This window comes from Bos indicus x Bos taurus, unplaced genomic scaffold (assembly GCF_003369695.1).
Source record: "Bos indicus x Bos taurus breed Angus x Brahman F1 hybrid unplaced genomic scaffold, Bos_hybrid_MaternalHap_v2.0 SuperScaffold_100136, whole genome shotgun sequence".
NCBI lineage: Eukaryota > Metazoa > Chordata > Mammalia > Artiodactyla > Bovidae > Bos > Bos indicus x Bos taurus.
This window is the reverse complement of record NW_020867068.1, coordinates 602,424-630,143: the sequence shown is the minus strand read 5'-3', so window position 1 is coordinate 630,143 and position 27,720 is coordinate 602,424. Positions and strand designations below refer to the sequence as shown.

The 27,720-nt window shown below is 41.1% G+C and overlaps 1 protein-coding gene and 1 pseudogene across 1 annotated transcript; both read left to right on the top strand.

Annotated features, from left to right (window-relative positions):
* Positions 1-22,113, top strand: LOC113888448 (multidrug resistance-associated protein 4-like). The gene is made up of 4 exons (XM_027535575.1): positions 1-401; positions 806-911; positions 15,645-15,779; positions 20,272-22,113. Exons 1-4 carry the CDS (start codon positions 268-270, stop codon positions 20,290-20,292), a joined length of 396 nt encoding a protein of 131 aa, XP_027391376.1. The 5' UTR covers positions 1-267; the 3' UTR covers positions 20,293-22,113.
* Positions 22,114-22,313: 200 nt separating this feature from the next.
* On the top strand, positions 22,314-26,637 carry LOC113888442 (annotated as a pseudogene).
* Positions 26,638-27,720: the final 1,083 nt, after the last annotated feature.

The window sequence follows — 27,720 nt, the reverse complement described above, 5'->3', positions numbered from 1 at the left end:
GATGGCATGTGGCAGGGATGGGGGGACATTGAGATCTTTCTGTCCTGACTTGACTCTACCAACCATCTTTCTCAGTGAACACTAACTGGAAACAGCTTTTCCCATCACAGGGCTGTATATGTAAGATACATAAGAAGTCATGAGGACTTCAAAGCTCTAACATTCTAAGAGGCTTTTCTACTTCAGCAGTCATTTGTTTTCGAAATTTTGTTCTTTCTGTATCCACAGGTACAACTTAAAGAAGCCATCAAAGCTCTGCCTAGTGAAATGAATACCAAATTAGCAGAATCAGGATTGAATCTGAGTGTTGGACAGAGACAACTAGTGTGCCTTGCTAGGGCTATTCTCAGGAAAAATCAGATATTGATTCTTGACAAAGCCACATCCAATGTGGATCCAAGGTATGTAGCTGAGGTCCATGAAACCTGGAATCCAAATTGTAAATGTAGTAAATGGAAAACATTTAGTGATGCTGAAAAGTGTTTCTATGCTCTCTTTGACCCACAGATATCTTTTAATAATGTTAATCACAAAGGAAAACAAAGGAAGAAAGCAAGACAGTTATATGCTGTTAATATTGTTATGAGGCATCCTAAGGAGCTGGATTTCAGCTTCTGATAGTTTCAAGCAATTTCAAGGGAAGACTATTTTCCATCACTTTATGAAAAATAGTAAATTTCTAAATAGACTTTTTATAGTTAGTTTTTTAGGAACAAGATTATATGTTAAAGCATTGATTTTTAATTTTTAACTCTTGTCTGCCTTTCCTGTCTTCACTGAAGTATATCAACTTCTCTGATTCCAGAACTGGTGAGTTAATACAAAAAAAAATCCATGAGAAATTTGCTGACTGCACTGTGCTAACCATCACACACAGGTTGAGCACCGTTATTGACTGTGAACGGATACTGGTAAGACCCACACCATTTCAGTTGTTTTCACTTATATTCAATTTTGCACTGATCCTTCCATGTAAAACTTGATAGAAACCTCCAGTAATTTAATCTTCTCTTGGTTTCTCTTTTCATACCTGAAAATAACTCGAGTAATTAACTTTACTTTCAAAATGTGCTATTAAATAATATATCCAATAACCTTATATTTTCATATAATATTAATATATTTGAATTGTTATTTTTTAAGACATCCAGTCATGAAAATATTCCAAACCCAAGTTATAGCTTCATATTTCAAGAGGCTAGAACACAGTCATTTTCACTCTGTGTCACAGGTTGTTTGCAGTGTTTCTTTGATTCCCCTTTAATCAAAAAATTAACCTCATCATTTTAAGGTTGCCAGGAGGTTGTTTGGCTGAGGTTGCAGAAGTTTTCATCTCTTTCTGTCAAGGGGAACTACGATGGAGTGGTCTGGGTGAAACCGAGCCAGGGCGAAGAAGGGCTGCGGTGGAAAAACAGTATTCAACGTGAAAGGATTTAATATAGGAAATGTTGCTACATAAGAATAGGAGGTTAGAATAACATGAAAGGTAAACACTGGGTAATGTGTTAGGGAAGCAGCTACCATGTCCTAGGACAGATATTCAGACCTAGAACTCAGAAGAGAGCCCCTACAGTTGGTGCTCAAGCCTCCAAGAGGGTCACTTCCCAGTTGCTGGTCTTACGTGCTGAGGAAGCATGATGGGGCTATTTCTCCAGTGCTATGGAAGCTTGGAGCTGGAGTCAGGTCCCCACTGCTGAGGGGTGGGGGGTGACGCGGCAGGAACAGCCCAAGTCAGATAGAACATTAGCTCTGTCCCACTTTCAGTCTCCCTCTAGTGCCCGCTTACTGGCACAAACCTTGAAATAAAGGCCAGCTTGCCAGAGAGCCTATGAAATCTGACTTGCAGAGACTGAACCTGTGCCATTCACAGGTGAGGAGTTTAGAAAGGAAGGCAAATCAAGGCGAGAGACTAGATAAACAACTAATAAGTCTCTTACACAGTAGGTCTAGGCACTGCACATGCAGTAGGCTCCAAGCTTTGGTCTCTGAGACACCTGTCTAGGATCTTCCCTCCAGATTTGATTGCTCTTTCCTCTCAGTAATTTAATATTTCTTCCTTATTTTCTTTTCCTTCCTCCCTCATTCCTTATCTCTTTTCATCTTCTTTTTTTGTTGTTTCCCTCTGCTGCTCGCTGAGTTCAGTAAATGTTTAGTGTGTGGCTTTATAAAATGATATAGAAAGCATGGCTCAGAGGAAGAAACCTTGGCTGCATATAATCCCAAAAGGCTGTGTTGTCACTCAGTCATGGTCTGACTCTTTTTGACCCCATGGACTGTAGCCTGCCAGGCTCCTCTGTCCATGGGATTCTCCAAGCAAGAATACTAAAGTGGGTAGCCATTCCTTTCTGCAGGGAATTTCCCAACTCAAAGTATTAAACCCAGGGCTTCTGCATTGCAGGACAGATTCTTTACGTCTGAGCCACAGGGGAAGTCAGTCCAAAAGAATGCAAGATATATTTAGGTATGTTTGATGGTCCACACAAAATAGGTAATAATCAGTAATAAACAGTCGTACATCCAAACCTTCTTATTGTCTTATGATATCGAACTGTCTCTTGATTTCTTAGACGGTTTCTGGAATATCACCACCACACCCCCGCCTTCCAATTTCACATGCATTGTCAGATGGATCATCAGTGAGGGACATTGAGTAGATAAGATATCAGGCTGTCGGATTGGTGAAGCACTGCCCTGTAGCCTCACTCAACCGAGCTGTGACATACAGAAGTGAGCTCCAAGGAGTCCCAAGCGATAGAGTGGCGGCATCCCCTAAGCACAGGGATACTCTAGGCTCCAGTTAGTTTAGCCAGTGTCTAGGACTAGAGCAACTCAGTAGGAAGCCAACTTCACCCCCCCCCACCTGCAAACTTTCATGAGCACTGGGTTAAATTCCAAGACTACAGTAGAGTAGCTCAAATTCCAGAAATGTTTTTTTTAGCACCTAGTAGTCTTAAACCCTCATTTTGTGTTCTTGAATGCTAATTGGAAAAGTAGCCTTTCATCTCTCCTTTTTCTTGTTTGCTTTGTTGTTCTTATCTCCTTAGCACTGCATATTTTGAAGACTGTCCCCCCAAAGCATCCTTCTTCCATAATAAGTAAATAATGCTGTAAAATTTACCTGTTTCAAGCCCTTTGTCAGGCTTTAGAGGCAGCAGCAGAAAGTTTTTGCTTGATCTAGCTCAGTTAGGGGTCTGTTCAAATAAATTCTTTGTTCCTAAATGTACCCTGCAGCTTTTATTTTTGGTATTCCCAGTATTAATAGTAGCAGATTATTTTTATTATCTTAATTCTTAGAAATATTGTCACCTTGAAATGTGTGATTGGTTAGGGAAACAGTGAGGAAGGACAGAGTTTTGAAAAGCCTCTCCGCTAGTTATCCCTCAGTCTTATCCCTCAGCACCTGGTTCACAGATGTGAACGTCTGTATCCCCTGAACCAATCAGCTTTGTGGTTGTTATCAAAGTATGTTCAATTCATTTAATGCTTTAATCTCTCGTGTGTGTTACTTTCTCAGTCATGTCTGACTCTTTGCAACCCCATGAACCGTAGCTTGCCCGGCTCCTCTGTCCATGGGATTTTTTAGGCAAGAATACTGAATGGGTTGCCATTTCCTACTCCCTAGGATCCTCCCAACCCAGAGACTGAACCAGGGTCTCCCACATTGCAGGCAGATTCTTTACCATCTGAGTCACCAGGGAAGCCTATCTTCTGGTAAATTTCTGTAACCTCAATTTTTTCTCAACTGATTAGTGTACGAATCTTTAACATGCTTTAACAGAGCAATTTACAGCCTGGACCCTCTCCACCTTTCTAGTTCTGTCCCACTTTGCTCCCCCTCCTTCCTTTACAGCTAAAACCATTGATGGTCTTCAATTCTCCAAATGCAGTGTTCCCTCTCTCTCACAATTGTGCCTCTCTTGACTGTTGGTGGCTGAGACTAAGGTGTCTGCAGTAGAAATGGTGAGATGGTTGGATTTGGGGGAGGTAAGGAAGAGGAGCCAAGTGATGAATTGAATGTGGGACCTGAGTGGGGAGAGAGGAATCGATGCTGGTGTCTGGGTGTGGAGACCAAGCATCTGGGTGAATGGGGAAGATGGAGAGAGAAGAGACATGTGAGGGTTCTCTTTGGAGCCTATCACCTTTGCAATGACTGGATGTCATTGTTTTTTGACAAAACAAAATTATTGTTTTCCATGATGACCTTGTCCTTCAGTGCAGAGCTGCCCTTCCTACTCCTATGTTGGGAGACCTTCAGTTTAAAGGTCCCTGATTGAGGTCATCAGTGATGTCACAGGGAGGTCCCACCAGGAGATGTAAACTCAGCCACTTGTTTACATCTTGGTCTGAAATGTTTGTGGTTGCTGACTCCTCTTGTTGGAACAGCAGGATTAGACCTTAGAGGACTAACAGACATGCATCCCCCAGCTTCAGAGTTGGGAATTGTCCTCTGTGCTCCAATCACCCCAGGTGTAGATCTTATATTTTGATCTAGAGCTTCTGATTACCAGTTGGTTTTCAATTCAGCAAATCATCACAAATAACAAATAGTTACTTTTCAAACCTTTGATTTTTGAATCAGTTTCTTTATTGCTTGCTTTAGAGGTACAGGCATACCTTGTTTTATTGAAGTTCTCAGATAGTACATTTTTTTTTGTTTTTACAAATTAAAGGTTTGTCAGCAAGTTGAGAAAGTCTATAGGTACCATTTTTCCAACAGCATTTGCTCACTCCGTGTCTGTGTCTGCTAAGTCGCCTCAGTCATGTCCGACTTGGTGTGACCCCATAGACAGCAGCCCACCAGGCTCCCCGTCCCTGGGATTCTCCAGGCAAGAACACTGGAGTGGGTTGCCATTTCCTTCGCCAAAGCATCAGAGTGAAAAGTGAAAGTGAAGTCGCTCAGTCGGGTCCGACTCTTAGCGACCACATGGACTGCAGCCTACCAAGCTCCTCTGTCCATGGGATTCTCCAGGCAAGTACTCTCAAGAGTACTTGATCAGCAATCTTCGGTGTTATTTGCTGAAGTCTACAATGATAGTGTTTTTCAGCAATAAATTATTATTATTATTTTAGTTAAATTTTAATTGAAAGATAATTGCTTTTCAGAATTTTGTTTTCTGTCATACATCAACAAGAATCACCCATAGGTACACCCATTAGCAATAAATTATTTTTTAAAATTAAGGTCTGTACATTGTTTTCTCAGGCATAATGCTGCTGCACACTTGCTAGGCTACAGTGTAGTCTAAATATAACTTTTATACAGCCTGGGAAGCCAGAAATTTTGTGTAATTGACTGTATTGTGATATTCACTATATTCTGGTATTCCGGAACTGAACCCTGAATATCTCCAAGGGATATTGGATTTGTAAAGCAGGTGACTGTCTGTTCTGAAAGCTTTAATGTGGACATGAGATGAGTCAACCTGCTACAAACTGACGCTCCAGAGGGCAGGCAGCCAGCCTGAGGGAGGGGCTGGGGAGGTGACAGATGTTGATAACAGGCATAACCAACAGGGTTGTCACCATGAAGTCCTGTGGTTATAGGTGCTGAAGCTGTTGTTGTTTAGTTGCTAAGTTGTGTCTGATTTTTGTGCCACCCTATGAACTGTAGCCTCCCAGGCTTGTCTGACCATGGGATTCTACAGGCAAGAATATTAGAGTGGGTTGTCATTTCTTGTAACAAGTTCATTTTGTTTCAGTGATGAATATATTGCACAAAACAGAAAGGTAGGGTTTTGTTTTGTTGTTGCTCAGTTGCTCAGTCATGACTGACTCCTGGAGACCTGATGTACTGCCACACACTAGGCTTCCCTGTCCTTCACCATCTCCCAGAGTTTGTTCAAATTCATGTCCATTGAGTCAGTGATGTCATCCAAGCATCTCATCCTGTGTCGTCCCCTGCTCCTCCTTCCCTCTGTCTTTCCCAGCATCAGGGTCATTTCTAATCAGTTGGTTCTTCACATCAGTGGCCAAAGTATTGGAACTTCAGCTTCAGCATCAGTCCTTCCAATGAATATTCAGGGTTGATTTCCTTTAGGATTGACTGGTTTGATCTTTGCAATCCAAGGGACTCTCAGGAGTCTTCTCTAACACTGCAGTTCAAAAGCATCAGTTCTTCAGCACTCAGCCTTCTATGTAGTCCAATTCTCACATCCATTCATGACTACTGGAAAAACCATACCTTTGACTATACGGATCTTTGTCAGCAAAGTAATGTCTCTGCTTTTTAAGATGTTGTCTATGTTTGTTGCAGCTTTTCTTCCAAAGAGTAAGCGTCTTTTAATTTTAAGGCTGCAGTCACTCTCTGTGGTGATTTTGGAGCCCAAGAAAGTAAAATCTGTCACTGTTTCCATTGTTCCCCCATCTATTTGCCATGAAGTGATGGGACTGGATGCCATGATCCTAGTTTTTGAATGTTAAGTTTTAAACCATCTTTTTCACTCTCCTCTTTTGCCTTCATCAAGAGGCTCTTTGGTTCCTCTTTGCTTTCTGCCATAAAGCTGGTGTTATCTGAATATCTAAAGTGTTTAGTATTTCTCCCAGCAATCTTGATTCCAGCTTGTACTTCATCCAGCCTGGCATTTCACATGATGTACTTGGTATAGAAGTTAAATAAGCAAGGTGACAATATACAGCCTTGCGGTACTCCTTTCCCAACTTGGAACCAGTCTGTTGTTTCATATCCAGTTCTAACTATTGCTTCTTTTCCTGCATACACGTTTCTCAGGAGGCAGCTAAGGTGGTCTGGTATTCCCATCTCTTGAAAAACTTTCCACAGTTGTGATCCATAGAGTCAAAGGCTTTAGGGTAGTCAATGAAGCAGAAGGTGGTATTTTTCTGAAATTCTCTTGCTTTTTCTATGATCCAACAGATGTTGGCAGTTTGATCTCTTGTTCCTCTTTTTCTAAATCCAGCTTCCAAATCTGCAAGTTCTTGGTTCACATCCTATTGAAGCCTAGTTTGAAGGATTTTGAATGTTACTTTGCTAACATGTGAAATGTGTGCATTGTGTGGCAGTTTGAACATTCTTTGCCATTGGAATGAAAACTGACCTTTTCCAGTCCTGTGGCCACTGCTGAGTTTTCCAAATTTGCTGGCATATTGAATGCAGCACTTTCACAGTATCATCTTTTAGGATTTGAAATAGCTCAGCTGGAATTCCATCACCTCCACTACCTTTGTTCATAGTGATGCATCTTAAGGTCCACTTGTCTTTTCATTCCAGGACGTCTGGTTCTAGGTGAGTGATCACACCATCATGGTTATCTGGGTCATTAAGATCTTTTTTGATACACTTCTTCTGTGTATTCTTGCCACCTGGTCTTAATATCTTCTGCTTCTTTTAGGTCCATACCATTTTTGCCCTTTATTGTGCCCATCTCTGCATGAAATCTTCCCTTGGTATCTCTAATTTTCTTGAAGAGATCTCTAGTCTTTCCCATTCTATTGTTTTCCTCTATTTCTTCTTTGTATTGATCACCAAGGAAGGCTTTCTTATCACTCCCTGCTATTCTTTGGAACTCTGCATTCAGATGTTTATATCTTTCCTTTTCTCCTTTGCTTTTCACTCCTTTTCTTATCTCGGCTGTTTGAAATAGTTTTGTTTACTCTAAATAAATTAAGCAAAAGACTTGTTGGGAAACAACTGACTTGGTTAATAGCTGTGTTTTTGTGTTGACCCTTCAAAGGGATTTACTCAACTTTGGTTCATTAAGTACCATTAATATTTCAGAATTCTATTTTATAAAGATGGTCTCTCAATTTTAATTTTATTAAACATAATGGAGTCATAAGGACAGCTAATTTAAATCTTTCTTACTCCCTCCAAAACAGTGGGAAAAGACAGATAAATTAGAAATCCTCTTTCTCCTAATACTCACCTCTGTCTCTGTGTTAAAAGATGGGTTCTTCCTGTAGTTCTTAGGATTCACTGGGTGCTTGGGACCTGTTTTCTCTTCAGCCAAGAGCATAGTTCTACCCTCCCTTCTGCACACTCCAGTCTTCATATCACCTGCATTCTCCCTAGAAGCAAGAGCAAAGGAGGCAGATGAAAATCTGCACTTGCTGTAACAGTGACCTGTCTGTGTTCAACATTTTCACTGTCTGCCATTATTCTTTGGAAATGAATGATGAAGGACCAAAACCAGGACCAGGAATCTCAAATTCCACCTCTTCTATTTGTAAACAATCTTATGCATATTCTTTACCTCTTTTCCTCTGCTCAAATCTCTGCTAAGTATTTTTGCCAGAGAAATCAAACCCAGAAACTGTTGTAATATACCCACCTGAAAAACAAACAAACAAACAAAAAAAACAGCCCAAACCTAACTAGAGCTTTACTTAAATTCTGTTTTTTACCTTCGTGGAATTTTTCTTTCATAAGCATCTACATGGATACAGTTAGAACATTTCAGAAGAGAAATCTCCTTCAAAAACACGCCAAGAGCTTGCATTCAAGTTTTTAGAGGAAAAATAACTAATATGGAAGTAGAGAGCACAATTAGGGAGAAGAAATACCTTATGAAGGAGGTGCTTACGTGCATATGAAGGGGGTGCTTACATGCAAAAGCAGCAGATTTGGGAGAGCAATTATGGAAGTGACCATGACCCAGCATTCATCATTCCATGGGTAAGAAGAATGATTTATTATTTCAGGACCTAAGAAAAAATTTTGAGTGTCCAGTCACTGAGAAAATCACAAGAACCCATTTTATGAGGGACCCAACTTCCAAGGCTGAACAACTGTCCCTGTGTCACCTAGCAGCCAAAATCAGAGGTCTAATACTCAGATCTTCACCTCCCCACTCTATTTGTCCCTAATGGGATCTCCCTTTAATGTTTGTCACCGTAGTGAAAACTGTTCCTGGCATCTTTTCTTACTAGGCTTTTCTTCCAGCCTCTCCTGCCTCCACCTCTCCCTGCAGCCACTCCATTATCAGTGATGGCATCCTGCCAATGAAAACTAATTGGATATCTTGCAGTGGCTCCATTTAATCTTTATGTGTAGGACAGCTCCCTGGAATATCTGTGGCTGCACTGCACTCCTATTCCTCCCAACTCCCCCTCCTCTCTCTCTATTTTCTTCTCTATCTTTTCCAGTATTTGACATAAATGAGTTTGAAGCCTCCATCCTGAGCCCTGGTTTGTCCCTCCCTCATTTCCCCTCGCACTCTCCGTCTTGTCCACAGCCATCAACCTGAGGCATGTGGTCCTCCAGGTCCACATCCCTCATCCTGTAATCCCTGTATCCCCTGCCTTACCTGTTCCCATGCCAGCTGGACTCATCCTCCCCTTGATTTCACCCTGTAGTCTTCACAGATCACACCATTGGCCGCTCACCCAGTCACACACTGAATTTTGTTTCATTTGTATTGAACTTTCAACCGGCATGTACTGTGTGCCCGTAACTCATCTTGTACAATGCCAGGGCCCTGAGATGTAACAGCAAACAAGGAAAACTACATAACTCTGTCCTTAAGGAGCTGCCAGGCTCATCTCCAGTACACTTGGCCCATGATAGTCCATGTGTCTGGAAAGACCCCTCTCCACCTACCCCTGTTACTGAATGCTCTTCCTGTCCTTTCTTCAAGGTCTAGTTTATTGCCCTCTCTCCTCCTTGAAGCTCATCCTCAGAACCTCTGACCAGAAGTCATGTCTTCTGTTACTAAACCCTTCTTGTGCTTTTTTCCCTGCATGATAGACACTTGAAATTTTCTTCTCTCTCTCTCCTCTCAGTACAGGCTCCCTAGGGGCAGGGTCTGTGGCTTATATGTGATTTCATCTTCCACAGCATCTAGCAAAGTGCCATCATTGCACTTAAATTTGCAATAAATGTTTGCAGAATCAATTCAGAAATTAATGAAAATTTACTTAAGTGTTCCTCAAATGTGTTTTGGCTGTGTGTTACTCCTGTTTGTAAGCATGATGCTATGCTATGCTATGCTATGCTATGCTAAGTCACTTCAGTCACGTCCGACTCTGTGTGACCCCATAGACGGCAGCCACCAGGCTCCCCCGTCCCTGGGATTCTCCAGGCAAGAACACTGGAGTGGGTTGCCATTTCCTTCTCCGATGCATGAAAGTGAAAAGTGAAAGCAAAGTCACTCAGTCGTGTCCGACTCTTAGCGACCCCATGGACTGCCGCCTACCAGGCTCCTCCATCCATGGGATTTTCCAGGCAAGAGTACTGGAGTGGGGTGCCATTGCCTTCTCCGTGTAAGCATGAAATATAGTTGATTTACAATATTTTGTTAGTTTCAGATGTATAGCAAAATGATTCACCAAAATATGTATATATTTTTTCAGAATATTTTCCATTATAGATAATTACAGGATATTGGATATAGTTACCTGTGTTATACTCAGCAGTGGCCACAGGACTGATTGTATAGGAGACAGGAATCAAGACCATCCCCAAGAAAAAGAAATGCAAAAAAGCAAAATGGCTGTCTGAGGAAGCCTTACAAATATCTGTGAAAAGAAGAGAAGTGAAAAGCAAAGGAGAAAAGGAAAGATATACCTATATGAATGCAGAGTTCCAAAGAAGAGCAAGGAGAGATATGAAAGCCTTCCTTAGTGATCAATGCAAAAAAATAGAGGAAAGCAATAGAATGGGAAAGACTAGAGATCTCTTTGAGTAAATTAGAGATACCATGGGAATATTTCATGCAAAGATGGGCTCAATAAAGGACAGACATGGTATGGACCTAACAGAAGCAGAAGATATTAAGAAGAGATAGCAAGAATACACAGAAGAACTGTACAAAACAGATCTTCACAACCCAGATAATCACAATGGTGTGATCTCTTACCTAGAGCCAGACATTCTGGAATGTGAAGTCAAGTGGGCCTTAGGAAGCATCACTACAAACAAAGCTAGTGGAGGTGATGGAATTCAAGTTGAGCTATTTCAAATCCTGAAAGATGATGCTGTGAAAGTGCTGCAGTCAATATGCCAGCAAATTTGGAAAACTCAGCAGTGGCACAGGACTGGAAAAAATCAGTTTTCATTCCAATCCCAAAGAAAGGCAATGCAAAGAATGCTCAAACTACCACACAATTGCACTCATCTCACACGCTAGTAAAGTAATTCTTAAAATTCTCCAAGCCAGGCTTCAGCAATACGTGAACTGTGAACTTCCAGATGTTCAAGTTGGTTTTACAAAAGGTATAGGAACCAGAGATCAAATTGCCAACATCTGCTGGATCATCAAAAAAGCAAGAGAGTTCCAGAAAAACATCTATTTCTGCCTTATTGACTATACCAAGGCCTTTGACTGTGTGGATCACAAGAGACTGTGGGAAATTCTGATAGAGATGGGCATACCAGACCACCTGACCTGCCTCTTGAGAAACCTATATGCAGGTCAGGAAGCAAGAGTTAGATTGGACATGGAACAACAGGCTGGTTCCAAATAGGAAAAGGAGTATGTCAAGGCTGTATATTGTCAACATGCTTATTTAGCTTATATGCAGAGTACATCATGAGAAACTCTGGGCTGGAAGAAGCAGAAGCTGGAATCAAGATTGCCGGGAGAAATATCAATAACCTCAGATATGCAGATGACACCACCCTTATGGCAGAAAGTGAAGAAGAACTAAAGAGCCTCTTGATGAAAGTGAAAGAGGAGAGTGAAAAAGTTGACTTAAAGCTCAACATCCAGAAAACTGAGATCATGGAATCCGGTCCCATCACTTCATGGCAAATAGATGGGGAAACAGTGTCAGTCTTTATTTTTCTGAGCTCCAAAATCACTGCGGATGGTGATTGCAGCCATGAAATTAAAAGATGCTTACTCCTTGGAAGGAAAGTTATGACCAACCTAGACAACATAGTAAAAAGCAGAGACATTATTTTGCCAACAAACGTCTGTCTAGTCAGAGCTATGGTTTTCCAGTAGTCACGTATGGATGTGAGAGTTGGACTATAAGGAAAGCTGAGTGCCAACAAATTGATGCGTTTGAACTGTGGTGTTGCAGAAGACTCTTGAGAGTCCCTTGGACAGCAAGGAGATCCAACCAGTCCATCCTAAAGAAGATCAGTCCTGGGTGTTAGTTGGAAGGACTGATGTTGAAGCTGAAACTCCAGTACTTTGGCCACCTGATGTGAACATCTGACTCATTTGAAAAGACCCTAATGCTGGGAAAGATTGAGGGCAGGAGAAGAAAGGCACTGCAGAGGATGAGATGGTTGGATGGCATCACCGACTCAATTGATATGAGTTTGAGTAAACTCTGGGAGTTGGCGATGGACAGGGAGGCCTGGCGTGCTGTGGTTCATGGGGTTGCAAAGAGTTGGACATGTTTGAGTGACTGAACTGATTTTGTTTATCTGTTTTGTTTATGGTAGTTTGTATCTATTGCTCCCATAGTCTTAATTTATATGCCCTCTCCTTTCATCTTTGGTAACTGAGTTTGTTTTACATTTCTGTGAGTCTATTTCTGTTTTATATGTAGATTTGTTTGTATTAGTTTTTAGGTTGCACATACAAATAATATCATATTTGCCTTTCTCTGTCTGATTTACTTCACTTAGTGTGATTCTCTGGGTTTACCCATGTTGGTGCGGATGGCAATATTTCATCATTTCCTATGGTCTGAGTAATATTCCATTGTGCATAAGTGTGTGTGTATGTGTGTGTGTGTGTGGTATCACATTTTCTTAAACTAATCATGTGTTGATGGGCACTTAGCTTGTTTCCATATTTTGGCTATTTTAAGTACTGCTGCTATGAACATTGTTGTATGTGTATTTTTGAATTAGGGTTTTTGTCATTTATAGATACATATCCAGTACTGAGATTGTTAGATCATATGGCAGCTCTATTTTCCATTTTTTCCAGAAATTTCCATACTGTTTTCCATCGTGGCTGAACGAGGTTATATTTCCACCAATAGTGTAGGAGGTGTATCCTTTTGTCCACACCCTCTCCAGCATTTGTTATGTGTAGACTCTTTCATGATGGCCATTCTGACTCCTGTGAGTGATACCAAATTATGATTTTGATTAACATTTCTCTGATAAATAGTGATGCGGAGCATCTTTTCATGTGCTTGTTTGTTTTCTGTATGTGTTCTTTGGAGAAATGTCTATTTAGGTCTTCTGTCCATTTTTTGGTTGGTTTTTTGATATTGAGTTATATGAGTTGTTTGTGTATTTTAGATATTAAACCCCTGTCGGTTACATTTGGTTTTATCCCATTCATTTGGGGATGTCTTTTCATTTTGTTGGTGGTATTCTTTGCTGTTCAAAGCTTTTAAGTTTGATTAGGTCCCATTGTTTACTTTTGCTTTTTTCTTTTGCTTTGAGAGACTGATCTAATAAAACGTTGTGATTCATGTCAAAGAGTATTCTGTCTGTGTTTTCCTCTAGTTTTATAATATCCAGTCTTATATTAGGTCTTTAAACCACTTTGAGTTTATTTTGTATATGGAATATTTTGTATGGTTGTATATATACAAAAAAATTAGTGTGTTCTAATTTCATTTATTTCCATGTAGGTGTCCTGGTTTCCCAGTACTATTTGTCAATGAGATTGTCTTCTCCATTGTATACTCTTGACTACTCTTTCATAGATTAGTTGACCATAGGCGTTTGGAGACCTGTGTTTTAAAATTGTACTTTTTCTTCCTTGACATCAGAATGAGTAGTTATGTTCTGTCATGTTATACTTAAGTAAAATTGTACATTAAGAGCATCTGAATTGGCCAAGTTGCAGAAGATATAAATTATTATGTGAATGTGACAGATTCTATTATTCTTGGGCTCTTTTGAGAGAGTTGCCCTTAGCAATTACCCACAGAAGTGAACAAAAGATTAACAGGAAAATGGACTTTATGAGATTTAATAAATATTTCTAATTAAATACAAAGAATGGAATTAACTGTAATACCTAGATGTGGAAAAACAACCTATGTCTTGTTTAGAGTTTCAGCATACTCTCTTAAGATACATTTACTCTAAATGAAGAAGCACTACTTAACATCAGAACAGTTTTTATAGTTATATCACTTGAGCAAATTGTTTCAGACATTCCCTCCCCTCCCCCCAAAAAATCATTAACCAAAGTCACTAATTAGTTGAAAGTGAGAATTGAGCTCCTTCCTCTTTCTTTCAATTTCCAATTAGCAGACCTATTGCGCTTAGTCACTCAGTCGTGTCTGTGTCTGACTCTCTGTGACCCCATGGCCTGTAGCCGGCCAGGCTCCTCTGTCCATAGGATTCTCCAGGCAAGAATACTGGAGTGGGTTGCCATGCTGTCCTCCACCAGTCCTCCCAACCCAGGGATCGAACCCAGGTCTCCTGCATTGCAGGTGGATTCTTTACTGTCTGAGCCACCAGGGAAGCCCAAGAACACTGGAGTGGGTAGACTATCCCTTCTCCACGGGAACTTCCCCACCCAGGAATTGCATCAGGGTCTCCTGCATTGCTGGTGGATTCTTACCATCTGAGCTACCCGGGAAAACTGGCAGACGTATTAATGAGCAATAAAAGGGGTGTAAGGAAAGAATTTAGAAAGAAATAAAAAGGAGCAGTGAAAGATAATTTGTGAAAACAGGTTCAGGTCCTAGACAGTTCAGATTGGGCTGCCTGCATGTGCTGTGTGGTCCATGATCACTAGAATTACAAGCTCAATTTCTTAATTGCTTCTTTGATCTTATCCAAGGAGAAAATTGGATTTCTAGAGGTTTTTTTTTTTTTTTTTTGCAGAGCAATTCTACTAAAGCTGCTATGTAGCAGCTTCTTTTGCCAGTCTTATACTCTCAGAATAATAAACTACAACCACAGCCAACTTCAAGAAACATCTTAACCTCTCAGATAAAGGATTCTGCCCCTCTTAGCAGCTGACAGTAACCAAGAACCATAAAGAAATTCAAGAAGCATCTTCTTTTTTCCCAAATACTGCTCAGATTCTGTCAAACCAATTTGACAATTTGCTGTCAGGGCCCTGCCATCTGGTTTGTCTGACATCAACATGCTTTTTAGATAAATTGACTTCCATTTTCTTGAATCAAGCTATTTTCCAACTCTGTGTATCTGTATAAATATCCCTCAAAACTCAGAGTCTGAGAGCTAAAAGCATTAACTAATAATAATAACCCCAAATGCCCTGGACAGAATATAAGATGCTACATACTGCTGAGTGTCTGTAATCATACTATAAAACTTCTATTTTCTTCCTTTCCTATAACCTTATAATAATAAAAGATCAGGTTAGGCCTTTGTTTGCCTAGTAAAACAGGGGAATCAAACCATTTAAACACCAGCCAGACCTACCACCCAAATAGATTCTCCCTATTCTCCCTTTCCTGCCTGTTTCTATATTGTCGAAGTTTAATATTACTGTGAAACATTTGGCGCTCATGGTAAAGAACCCATGTGTCATTGCAGGAGACTCATAAGAAACATGGGTTCAAACCCTGGATCGGAAAGATCCCTTGGAGGTGAAATGGAAATCCACTCAGTATTCTTGCCTGGAGAATCCCATTGACAGAGGAACTTGATGGGCTACAGTCTATGGGGTTGCAAAGAGTCTGACACAACTGAAGTGACTTAACGCACACACACACACATACACACACACACACACAATATGTTACTGTGAAACACTGGTGTTAATTGGTTTCTTTCTGCTGATTAACAGGTTTTGGATTCAGGGAGACAGAAAGAATATACTCGGCCATATGATTTGCTGCAAAATACAGATAGCCTGTTTTACAAGATGGTGCAAAAACTGGGCAAGGCAGAGGCCTCTGCCCTCACTGAAATGGCAAAACAGGTGAGCCTGCTGCAGGGTGTTGTAATTACAGTTTGTCTCCAGGTTCAGTCTTCAGAATATCCACCCAGGATCTCTGTGCCCTTTTCAATCCTGAACCTCCAGAAACTAAGCTTAATGACTGGGTCTTAACAACATGTGGCAGTTGAAAGCAGGTCTGCTGAGAATCTGCAGCAGTGGTGGGGGTAGGGTTTAGGATGAATGTGTGCTTCTGTGCATGTGCGCCTGTGCCTAACAGACAGATTTCAGATAGGACTCACCACACACTGGACCCTAGGTTCAGATTCCCTTAGAGCACAGAACACTTTCATTTTGCAGACCCTTTATGTTTCATTCTGATTGGTTCTCAGCACATTTGTGATGCAAGTGCTGTCCAGGAACATCCATGAAATTTGAGAGTTTATGGAAAAAAATTCTGGAATATTTTGAGGCTGGGAATATTTACCAGGAAAAGGTATAAGTTGCTTCTGTTTCTAACCTGTAAAGAAAACTCCTACATGTTATGTCACTTAATCCCTAATTCTTTGTCATTTAGAATTTTATTCAATTACCCCCTCCCTGCCCATGCTCCCTGTAACTTCCAGAAGAAGGTATGTTGCCACCAGGATAAATCAGGAATTCACAATACCTTAACACTGTACTCTGAATGGTGCTTGAAGATGAGGTGGGTGAGAGCACTAAGCACTGTACATGGTGTGAGGAAGGTCCTCGATGAGTGACATTCAGTCACGTGGTGTCTTTCTAACAAATGTGAGGTGATAGTGTCTTGGACAGATGTGACAACTGAGGTCTAGTTTAAGGACTTAGCCATTGTCATGAAGCCGCCTGTAATTCATTCTGGAGCAAGGTGGGGTTGACATTGATGGGAAGATGGAGGGAGGGAAGATGTGGTGCTCTTGCTGTTTGAGATGCATGGTTTTGGGTGGGATGAGGCTTCAGACTGTATGTGGTAAGGCTTCCCCATTGAAAATTTATCTCTGGGTATTAAATTATGGATGCATTTTACCTTCTTCATATTTTTCTGCATTTCCCAAATTTTTACTTGTAATTAGAATAAAACTACTTGTGTAATATTTAAAATATCTGTTAAAGAAAACATGCCCCAGTATCTAACAGTATTTCTGTATGAAAAATGTATCTAAAATGTGGCCTAAATTCCTCTGTCACTGTTTCATCTCAGTCCTGCTTATAAATGAGGAAATGCACACCAGTACCTTCCACTGTTCATAGGGTAGGAAGAGATAGCTTTTTGTAAGTACTATATTGTATGCAAATGTTGAGAAGCTGAACATGAAACTCTATATTTTTTGTGCCTAAAATTCACAGAGTGCTTTCATCTAGAGTGTCTCCGAGTCAGAGTTTCCCTCCTGAGACCTGATAATCATTAGTGATTTCCCATATAACCAAGTCACAAAGCAGCAAGGACTCTTAAAACCCTTTTGTTCTTTTGATCTTAGGCATTATACATCAAAGAGATGTGTGATGACACTTATGTGTCAAAGTGTTCATTTAAAAAACTATATTATCCTTATGTATGATCAAGTCATTGAGTGATGAGAAATTGATCTCAGAATTTTAGATATGCCAGATAAGATAATAGGGTTCAACATCCTCATTTTATAGGTGAGGAAACTAAGTCCTCAGAAGGAATGTGGTCCTGTGTGTATAATTGGTGTTAAGCTAGTTTGCAGCAGACACAGAATTAGAAATCTGTTCTTTAAGTATATGTTTTAAATCAAGTGTCACATAAGATACATACAGAAGCAGACATAGGTCATAGAATTAGAAATCTTGTGATTCCTAGTCTAGTAATCCTGCCCCTACTCTAACAATATTAATGGTAAGTTATATTTGTGTAGTTTTTTTTATAATTTATTTTACACAGTTCTTGCATGTATGATTTCACATAATCCTCATGACTGCCCTTTTTTATTGCATGTCATGGATGAAGAGATTGGTCCAGGGCTTACCCAAGGTCACAGAGCTGGTCCAGGGAGCACAGAGGGGGAATCACTGGGGAGGCTGAGTACAGACCTAGGTTCTGTGTTCTGTGCCAAGTCTGAGAACACTGCTCCTTTCACATGGTACCCAAGGTGGAGGTGGTCACTCAAGTTCACAGGGTGAACAAACCTCACTCTTAGATTTCAGTCCTGCCACTGGCTCAGGTCACCTCTACAGAAAGAAATGCAGTTCTTGATTCTCATCCCATTTTGATATTACTTCTGCATACTTTACATCCTCTTAGGAGGATAAGCTGTCAGACTATCAGTTTTTTGAATTTGCAAGCATCAGATATCAATGCCTTGTTCAGAGCTGTAACAATGGGTTGATTAGCCTAAGTCACAAGGTTCTCACTCTAATAGAACAGAATTCATTCTTTTGAGAGGAAACCCAACATCTGGGAGAAGGTGCTTCCACATCACATTTTCTTGAACAAATAGTTCAGGTGAACTGATCACTGTCTGATTGACCCTGATCCATGAAATAGTAGAAAAAATACCTTTTGGATTCATAAAGCTGAAGGGGGCATTAGTCTGGTAGGGCTGCCATACAAAGACCACAGAGCAGGTGACTCAAACAACAGAAGCGTATTTCCTCACAGCCCTATGGCTGGAAGTCTGAGGTCAAGACGTCAGTAGGGTTGGTTTCCTCTCGGGTCTCTCTCCTTGGCTTGGAGATGCCGTCTTCTCTCAGTGTCTCACATGGACTTCCCTCTGTTTGCCTGTGTCCTGATTTCCTCTTCTTATAAGAACTCCAGTCTGTTAGATTAGGACCCACCTGTATGACTTCATTTTAGTTTTATTGCCTCTTTAAAGATACTGTCTCCAAACAGTCACATTCTGAGCTACGGTGGTGTTTAGGACTTCAACATGTAAAATTGGAGGGGACACAGTTCAGCTCAAAGAATGAATGCCTGTCATCTACTCTGTTCTGTGATGAAGCAGGCCAGGTTGAAGTTTTTTGAAATTTCTTTGTTCCCAGTGTGCAACAGAGATGTCATTTTGTCTATTCATGAAATCACCTAATAGAGCCCAGAAGTTATAAAATCCTCATATCTGAGCTCTGGGAGCCTGGACCCATTTGAATAGATGGAAGAGGCACTTAGCATCCACGTGGCCTTGTGTCCTCCAAGATCTCTAAGCCTCAGGTCCTCAGCTGTGTGTGAAGCAGGGATTACAGCCCTGCCGGCTTCTTAACACTCATTACAGGGATCAGATGAGAGAGCAGATGCTTAAGGGCATTGAAATATAAAGTGTTTTACAGTATAAAAGTCGGATCAATTTTTAAAAGGGTGTAGACAGAAGACTTGCCTTCCAGTAATAAAAAATACACCCATAGTTTAAGTAGCTTTAGAGACTCTAAATCAGGGGTCCCCAACTCCTGGGCTAGACTGTTATGGTCCGTGGGCTGTTAGGGACTGGGCCATATGGCAGGAGGTGAGTGGTGTGCAAAGGAGCAAACTTCAGCTGCTGCCCCCATTGCTCACTTTACACCTGAATCTCCTCTTTCTCGCCCTGTCTGTGGAAAAAGTGTCTTCCAGAAACTGGGTCCCTGGTGCCAAAAAGGTTGGGGACCACTGCTCTAAACAATTAAAATGTATTTATAATAATATATTTTAAAACACATGGCTTATCTAATGCTACAAAATTTAAAAACTTTTTTAAAATTTATGAACTAAAGATAAATCACTCTCCACTCCTGTCATCACACAGCTCCCCCCCAAGGTGGAGCCCCAGCACCACTGTTGACTGTTCTGTTGAGATGTTCTGTGTATCAGGAAGAAAATTCCTGTTTCTAAGCACAAATGATAGCTATCCTTTATTTTTTCACTCAGTGTTGTATCTCAGATTATATCAATGCATATGGTTATCTCATTCTTTTTAATGACTACATGTGTGTGTGTATTAGTCTCTCAGTCGTGTCCGACTCTTTGTGACCCCATGGACTGTAGCCCACCAGGCTCCTTTGTCCGTGGGATTCTCCAGGCAAGAACGTAGTATTATGCTTTCTCCATTTTGTACTCCTTATTTTCAATGCTTGTCAATAAGAGTTTATAAAATACAGGGAATACAGCCTGATACTAACATCCAAATTTGTTGTGCTCATTTTATGCGTGAAAATGAGAAACCCTTGGGCAGAGAGTATTAATAGATTTCCCAGCCTCTTTGTCACCTTGTTTTTAATTTCTCTCCAGGCTTTGAGTCAGTAAAATGATTTTACTTGTCAATTTACTCTAGTGATAAAGCATATCTGTGAATCAGAATGATCAGAACTCATGTGTATCTATGGGTTGTTTGGCATTAAGTCCGCCCCAATGAAGGTTTTAATGGGGCTACTTCCTCCATTGAATAAATACACCCCTGGTTTTTCCTATTGTGCCTCTAGTAGTGATAAGATTTGCTTCACGTGAAGCAGTGGACCTAAGAATGTGTTGCCTTAGAAGAAGGAGTTTAAAACTCATAAATATGTGTTTTTTGTCTTTTTTCCCCCTCAGGTGCACTCTGAAAGAAAATAACCAGATATCACTCACAGTGACCATGTGGTAATGAATATTATGAATGACAAGTGGACAACCATCAGCCTTCACAATTTCTAAGTTGACTCTGTGCTTCTACCATGAGTTCATGTCTATTCCAAAGGCATTTTTCCAATAGGTTTCTGCCCTGCATAAATTATATTATACTTTTTTTACACCAGCAACAGATATTTACATATTACAAATATTAATCTATAATTTTTTCTCCAGCTTCACTCAGTGAGTTCAAGCTCTTGCAAAAGGATTTCTTATGCTTATTTATATGTAATACTATTTTCTTTTTTATCCAAATCAGAGGTGCAGGCCACCAGTAAGAGCTGGTTTTGTGTCTTGAGAGATTCTGGAGCCAAACTCATTTTCTAACATTTGAGACGAAGTTCTCACAGCTTTTTTTTTTTCTGTTCCCAGAATTACATATTACTTTCTAATTATATTAGGGATTCTTGAAGACTGTGTGATGATGCCATTTTGTATCACCACTTCCTTTAACAGAACTACTATCCATTTTCCACTCAAAGACCTCTGGTTAAAATACGACAGAGAAAAGTAATAGGAAAAACATACAGTAATGTAGTTTAAGTAACATTATAGGAGAGAGAGGTGTCACCCTCCAAAAAACATATGGTTAAAATACAGAAGGACAATATTGTACATTCGTCCCCTGCATTGCAGGCAGATTCTTTACCACTGAACCACTGGGGAAGCCCTCTAAAATAGAAGGAAGAGAAAATATTCTTTATCAAAGTAGGAACCCTTCCAGGGGATTTGCTAATGAAGGACAGACATGTTCTAGACTGTCTTCTAGATAGAAGATTTTATTTTTTACATTAAAAAAATTGTGGTAAAATATATATAACATAATACCATATAACCATTTTTAATCACACAATTTGGTGGCATTAATCACACTCACAGTGTTGTTAGCCTTCATTCTCTGGTTAACTTTCAATAATTATATTCTTCCTATTCAATGTGTTATTTCTGCAGGGTCATTTTGATAAGTTTCATTTTTCTAAAAGTGGATCTGTTTCTCGTGCTTTTTGAGCTTGATTGACACAAATTTATTCACAATATCTTACATGTTTAATCTCTGCAGCATCTCTGTGTTCTTTTGGCCTCTTAATTTTCTTTGAACCTTCTCTTTTTTATGAGTAATCTTGTATAACTTTTTCCTTTTTTCAAAGAATCAACTTTTTGCTGGATTGATGCTCTGTTTTTCTTTCTAGTTCATCATATCATTCTTTCTTTCAACTTTTCCTTTTTGAGATTTTTTTCTCTAAATTCTCAAATTGCAAACAGATTAATAACATCATTATTTTTCTAACCTAAGTTATATAAAACTGACATTTTTTCTGAGATCCACTTTAGCTACAGCCTACAAGTTTTGATACTTACACCAATCAACAGCCAAAGTATTATGTATTTTCCAATTCCTAATTTAATTCATTAACTATATCTTTTACCCATGAGTTATTTATAAGTATAATGTTCTATAAATTTCAAATGCCAATGGATTTTTTTCTATTAGATTGAACATGTGGAACTGCTAACATTCAGCCTTTTGTATAAAATGGCACTTTCATGTGTTTCAACATAATAGTTTTCTTTTGTTATTAATATATAGCTTAATTTCATTTTGGCCAGACAACATTAGGTTACGGATTTTAAACCAAAAGTAATGATATTCACACAAAAAGTCCTTATTTCCACCATATTATATTTTATTTAGGGGTTTTAAAATGTTATAAGTACATGTGTAACCAGTAATTTTCAAATAAAAATCCTCCCTAAGTACTGGAACATTTTCTGATACATGTTGCAGGCTGGTTCTCTGGAATTAGACTCAGATTGAGTTTAGTGCTGGGATGTTTATCAGGGCTGCCCTTGGAATCAACACCATGGAATCAGGAGGGAAGAATCGGGATAGGGCAGAAGGAAAGATCAAGCTGGGTCACTGGCTGGATGACCTTAGCTGATCCCATGGGGCATCGGGAGTGAAGATGGCCCTTCAGGGTTGTCCTGACACATTCAATGGCCGGTCTTTATATATCCACCTGGAAGGATTATTGCATGCAACCTGGTGGCTGAAGGTTGCCCACTGTCAGCACCCCCAGCAGCCAGGCAATGAGTCCTTGAAGGGAGGTCTGAACAGCACATGTGTCTCCATGTCCTGCCACATCCTCTGTCACAGCTCTAAGGTAGGTGATGAAGATGTCCTGTGGGGGAAACTCTTGATGACTGATGTGTAAGTCAAAATGATGAGTTAGTGATTCTCCTCAATACCCTCTGGTTTAAAAAATAGAGGAGAAGGTCCATGAAGGGGAGAAATCTCATCTTCTAGGGTCAGCTCAGTCGTCACCTCTTCTAGGAAGTCACCTTAAGACCAGTCATCATCCTAGGTAACTCGTCTTTCTGTAGGACCCTGAGCGCCTCTCGTTTGTTAAACTGAACCGTACTTGGTTAGTGTCCTATTGTCATCAGTGCGGTGATTCTTAAACAAGGGGCCTGTTCTTTCCATTTTACACAGGTTATGTAAACTATGTAGCCTGCCCTGACTATGAGTATTCATATGGTTTGTTTTCTCACTAAACTAAGTGAGAAAAAGACTTGGAACTGTGCCCTATTCACTTTTTAATTATATCTTTCAGCACAGTATCTGTTACATAGGGGGTGCTCAGTAAATGTTTTCTGAATGCGTAAATGATGACTGAGAACAAACCTTCATTTTCAACTTTATAATTTTGGAATTCTAAGAAGTAGCCTGGGATAACAGAAAGCCCTGGTTGTGGAGTCAGTCACACTGATCTACCTGTTAGGTCTTTCTCTGCTCTCACCAGCAGTGTGGGTATCCGAAGAATGTACTGTCCAGAGTGGGACACTTGAGAGTGAAAGGAAAGCAGTAACCAGCCAGAGTGCCAGGGAAATAAACTGGCACCATCTTTGACAAAATGGACTATGGACACCCTTCGGCCATGTAGCTTTAGTCTAAAAATAATTCTGTGCATGTATTTATATAGATCCTATTCTTGAATCAGCAGCATGGTCCTGGTGTTAAAGAGGGGTATCTAGAAACACAACAGGTTTTTTTAAATCAAGGTTTCATATATACATTATTAATTCTAATTTTAAAACAGAATATGGATTAACTGAGTTTTTGTTTTTTAAACCTAATGTTCTAAGGATTTTTTTTTTTTCAGGACTAAACCAGCAGTATGTTGAAAACTGGGAGAAATACATATTTATTTGAGTTTAGACCTAAAAAATAACATTACTAGAAGGAATAACATGCCCCAGCCCTAAGAGACCTTCATCCATACACCAGAACCATGTGACCTGCCATAATCAAATTGGGATTGTGTGATATTTTTAAGAAGAACAAGGTTAAGACTTAGACACACTAAGAATGTTCTACATGGAGTTTACATTGGAGGGTTCTGACTAACTTCACTCTTTCACTCAGCAACAATGCTCACAATTATCCACCTGATAGGTGGAGGCTTTGTGTATTCCAAACCAGTGTTTGATCCAATAGTTAATCACATTTAATTCTGGAGGACATTATGTGAAAAACAGTTTTTAAATTACATTTTGCAGACTACCTAGACAAAAAAATGAGTCTCTGAGATGGAGTTTATATCACATTAGAACTTTTGTAAGTAAATAACAATAAACAGTAGATTGAAGATTTTTAAACCCTACATTTGGCAACAATAAAAATTTTTAAAAATCCATGAGTTTATACTTATTCCAATAAGACATAAAATAGGACTAAGGGAAATTTATTTTTTACTGTAGGAAGGCAACTCACAAATGCAGACAGATTGATAGAAAAGTACCATATGGGAGCCATTGTCATAAATAATTCAGACAAAATTCATCATTGACTGAACATATGTTGAGTGTTTAGGGGTTGGAAGAGACACAGCATTTTCATGGACTCAAAATATCTTCTCAGATTAATTCTTTAGGGAAGAATTATATTTTTAAAGTGGAAAAATCAGACAAACACCAGGCTAAGCAAGTCACTAGAGTAAATATTAATAGTGAACCTACTGACACCCTTGGCTTTTTTTTTTCTTGTTTCTTTAAAAATATACATAAGTATGGTTGGCTTACACTGTTGTGTTAATAATGTCTGCTGTACAGCAGTGATTCAGTTATACATATACGTGCATTCTTTCCATGTAGGTTTAATAAGCAGGGTGACAATATACAGCCTTGTCATACTCCTTTACCAATTTTGACCCAGGCAGTTGTTCCATGTCCGGTTCTAACTGTTGCTTCTTGACCTGCATACAGGTTTCTCAGGAGACAGGTAAGGTGGTCTGGTACTCCCATCTCTTTAAGTTTTCCAGTTTGTTGTGATCTACACAGTCAAAGGCTTTAGCATAGTCATGAAGCAGAAGTAGATATTTTTCTGAGCAGAAACCATAAGGCCCACAAATCCTGGAAACGGACTTCCTGGTCCTTTACAGGAAAACCCTGCCCACCCTGCCCTGCGGCTCTGCTGTTCTAAGTGCATCCTGTGGACCAGCAACATTGGCTGGCCTGTGAGGCTGTTAGAACATAAAATCTTGTCTCTATCCCAGACCTACTGACTCAGAATCTCTAGAACCCAGGTGAGTCCTGCTCACAGTACAGGTTGGGAAGTGCTGGTTTAGAGGCCCTGCTCAGGTCATCCTGCGTTTGCACCCTTCCCCAGGTGCAGACAGCCAGAGAGGACCAGGGCATGTGGCCACCTGGAGCCCCGCCCACTCCAGGCGGTGCTGTGAGTACCTGGACCCTGTTCCCAGCACCAGTGCAGGCCTCCCTCCTGGGGCCCATCTTCCAGCCCGACAGGTGGTCAAGATTCAGCTGTTTATGGGGCAGAAGAGGGTGGCCTGAGCTTGGACTTGAAGGCTGGAGGTGCTCTTGCTTGAGCAGCAGATTCCTCAGGGCACAGAGAAGATCAGAGCCAGAGGTGGGAAGAACAGGGGGAGGGCTGGGGGCTGGGTCAGCCCCTCTCTCTGCTGTCCTGCCTTCTAGCTCCAAACTCCAGGGTCCAGGAACCCCAGCCTGCCATGTGGTTATGAGGGTATATTTGACAGTGGGTTAGTTTGATTTATAACTTTTAAATATTTAAACATAAAGGATGGGCTTCATTATACTCTTGACCCAGGGCCCACAGATGTGAGTGGCAGGTCTGTTAAATGCTTCTCAGAATGTTCTCAGAGGACCCCCTGCATCCCAATCCACTGGGATGTTGGATCAGACCTTTGGGGCTGGAGCCTAGGACTCTGTATTCTGACCCCTCCCCTGGTGACTCTGATCCACAGCAGAGCTACAGGAGCACTTGTAATGGAGAAAGGTGGGGCATGGAGTGGAGCTGCCCTGAGTGTGGGGAAGTGTCAGAAGAGAGGGAGGTCCCAGGTCAGAGGAAGGTGCTGACTACAAGCTCACACCTTCCTGCTTCTCTCATGATTCTCCTCACAACCTGGCCTGACCCCACCTCTGGGAGTTGGCCACAGGGAGAAGCTGCTAGAATGGGGCAAGGGTGTCCTCCTGCCAACCGTGGAGTCCTCGGGGGCTGCTCTGCAGAAGGAAGGACCTGAGTCAGGGGCTATAGGAGCAAAGGGGCTGCGGGCGCCTGGAGGGACCACACGGACCCACCCAGGGAGTCAGGCTGAAGCCGCTGAGCAGGTCTTTGGGCAGGGAGACCTCCTGGTCCCATGGGACACAGGTGGAGCGGGGACAGACTGTGCGGTTCCACCGGGGCTCAGGTGCTGCATCTGTCAGTAGTCTTATGACCTCTAGCAAGGTCCTTAAGCTCTTGTAAGATGGGGGTCCTAACATCCTAGTACCCTCTGAGTTTGTGTTAAAATTAAACATGATGGTCTTTCGTTCAGGCCCACAATGCTGGTAGGATGAGCAAGTGTGGCTTTTGCCAGGAAGCTCTGTAGCCACCGACGAGCCCAGAAGCGGCATGGTAACAGTGTAAGAAAGCCCATTTGGGCACAGCCCTCAAGGCCAACCCTTTTGGATGCACTTCTCATGCCAAGAGAATTGTGCTCGAAAAAATAGGGGTTGAAGCCAAACAGCCAAATTCTGCCATCAGGAAATGTGTCAGGGTTCAGTTCACCAAGAATGGCAAAAAATCACAGGCTTTTGTACCCAGTGATGGTTGCTTGAATTTTATCGAGGAAAATGATGAAGTTCTGGTTGCTGGATTTGGTTCCAAAGGTCATGCTGTTGGTGACATTCCTGGAGTCCAATTTAAGGATGTCAAAGTAGCCAGTGTCTTTTTTGGTCTTCTACAAAAGCAAGAAGGAAAGACCAAGATCATAAATTTTGATGATGAGAGAATGATATAATAAATTTCCATATACCAAAAAAAAATTAAACATGATATGATAGTTAAGTAAAAGCACATGCTTGTCACATGGAGCAAAACAAGGGGCAGCGGCTGTTTATTGGGACGCTTATTACATTACACCTCTGCACTTCTTGATGCTCGATATTATAGGCACTTATCACTGCCTGTGTTCAATCATGTCCAACTCTTTGTGCCCCTATGACTGTAGCCCATCAGGCTCCTCTGTTCATGAGATTTTCCAGGCAAGATTACAATACTGGAGAGGGTTGCCGTTTCCTCCCCCAGGGCTTCTTCCCAACCCAGGTATCGATCTTGTGGCTCCTGTGTCTCCTGCATTGGCAGGCAGATTCTTTATCACTGAGCCTGGGAATTACCTGTCACTGACGTTAAGATCAGGTCCCTCGAGCCCCTAGGGGGCACTAGTGGTAAGGAATCCACCTGCCAGTGCAGGAGACCCAAGAGAATCAGGTTCAATCCCTGGGTCGGGAAGATCCCCTGGAGGAGGAAATGGCAACCCACTCCAGTATTCTTTCCTGGGAAATCCCATCCTCTGTCCATGGGGTCCCAAAGAGTCGTCATGACTGAGCACACACACACACACACACACACTTCAGATCCCAGGCACAGGAAGCCACACCCGTGCTTGGCCAGTCGCCTGGAGCTCCCTGAACTTCCCTGCGCAGGAGCAACTCCTGAAGTTACTGCTGAGCTGCTCATCCTGTATAGTTCTCAGGATTTCCCTCCCAGCAAGCCACACCTTGGGAATCCTGCTCATAGGTTTGTGATGAACTAAGATGGGGCTTGTATGAAATCTCCTGAGACAACTGTATCATACTGAAAATCGCCACCAGGGCGCAGGAGAATCCAGGCATTCAGGTGAGAAGCGTGGAAAGGCTGTGCAATGAGGGGCCAGGAAGGCCTCAGAGTGGGCAAAAGAGGTCACAGACCCCCACCCCAACTACCCTGTACACAGAAACATACACTCCTGCTCCTGCAGAATCACTGTTTACTCTGCTTCCTCATCCAGGTAGAGTTCTTTATATCCTCAGTATGGC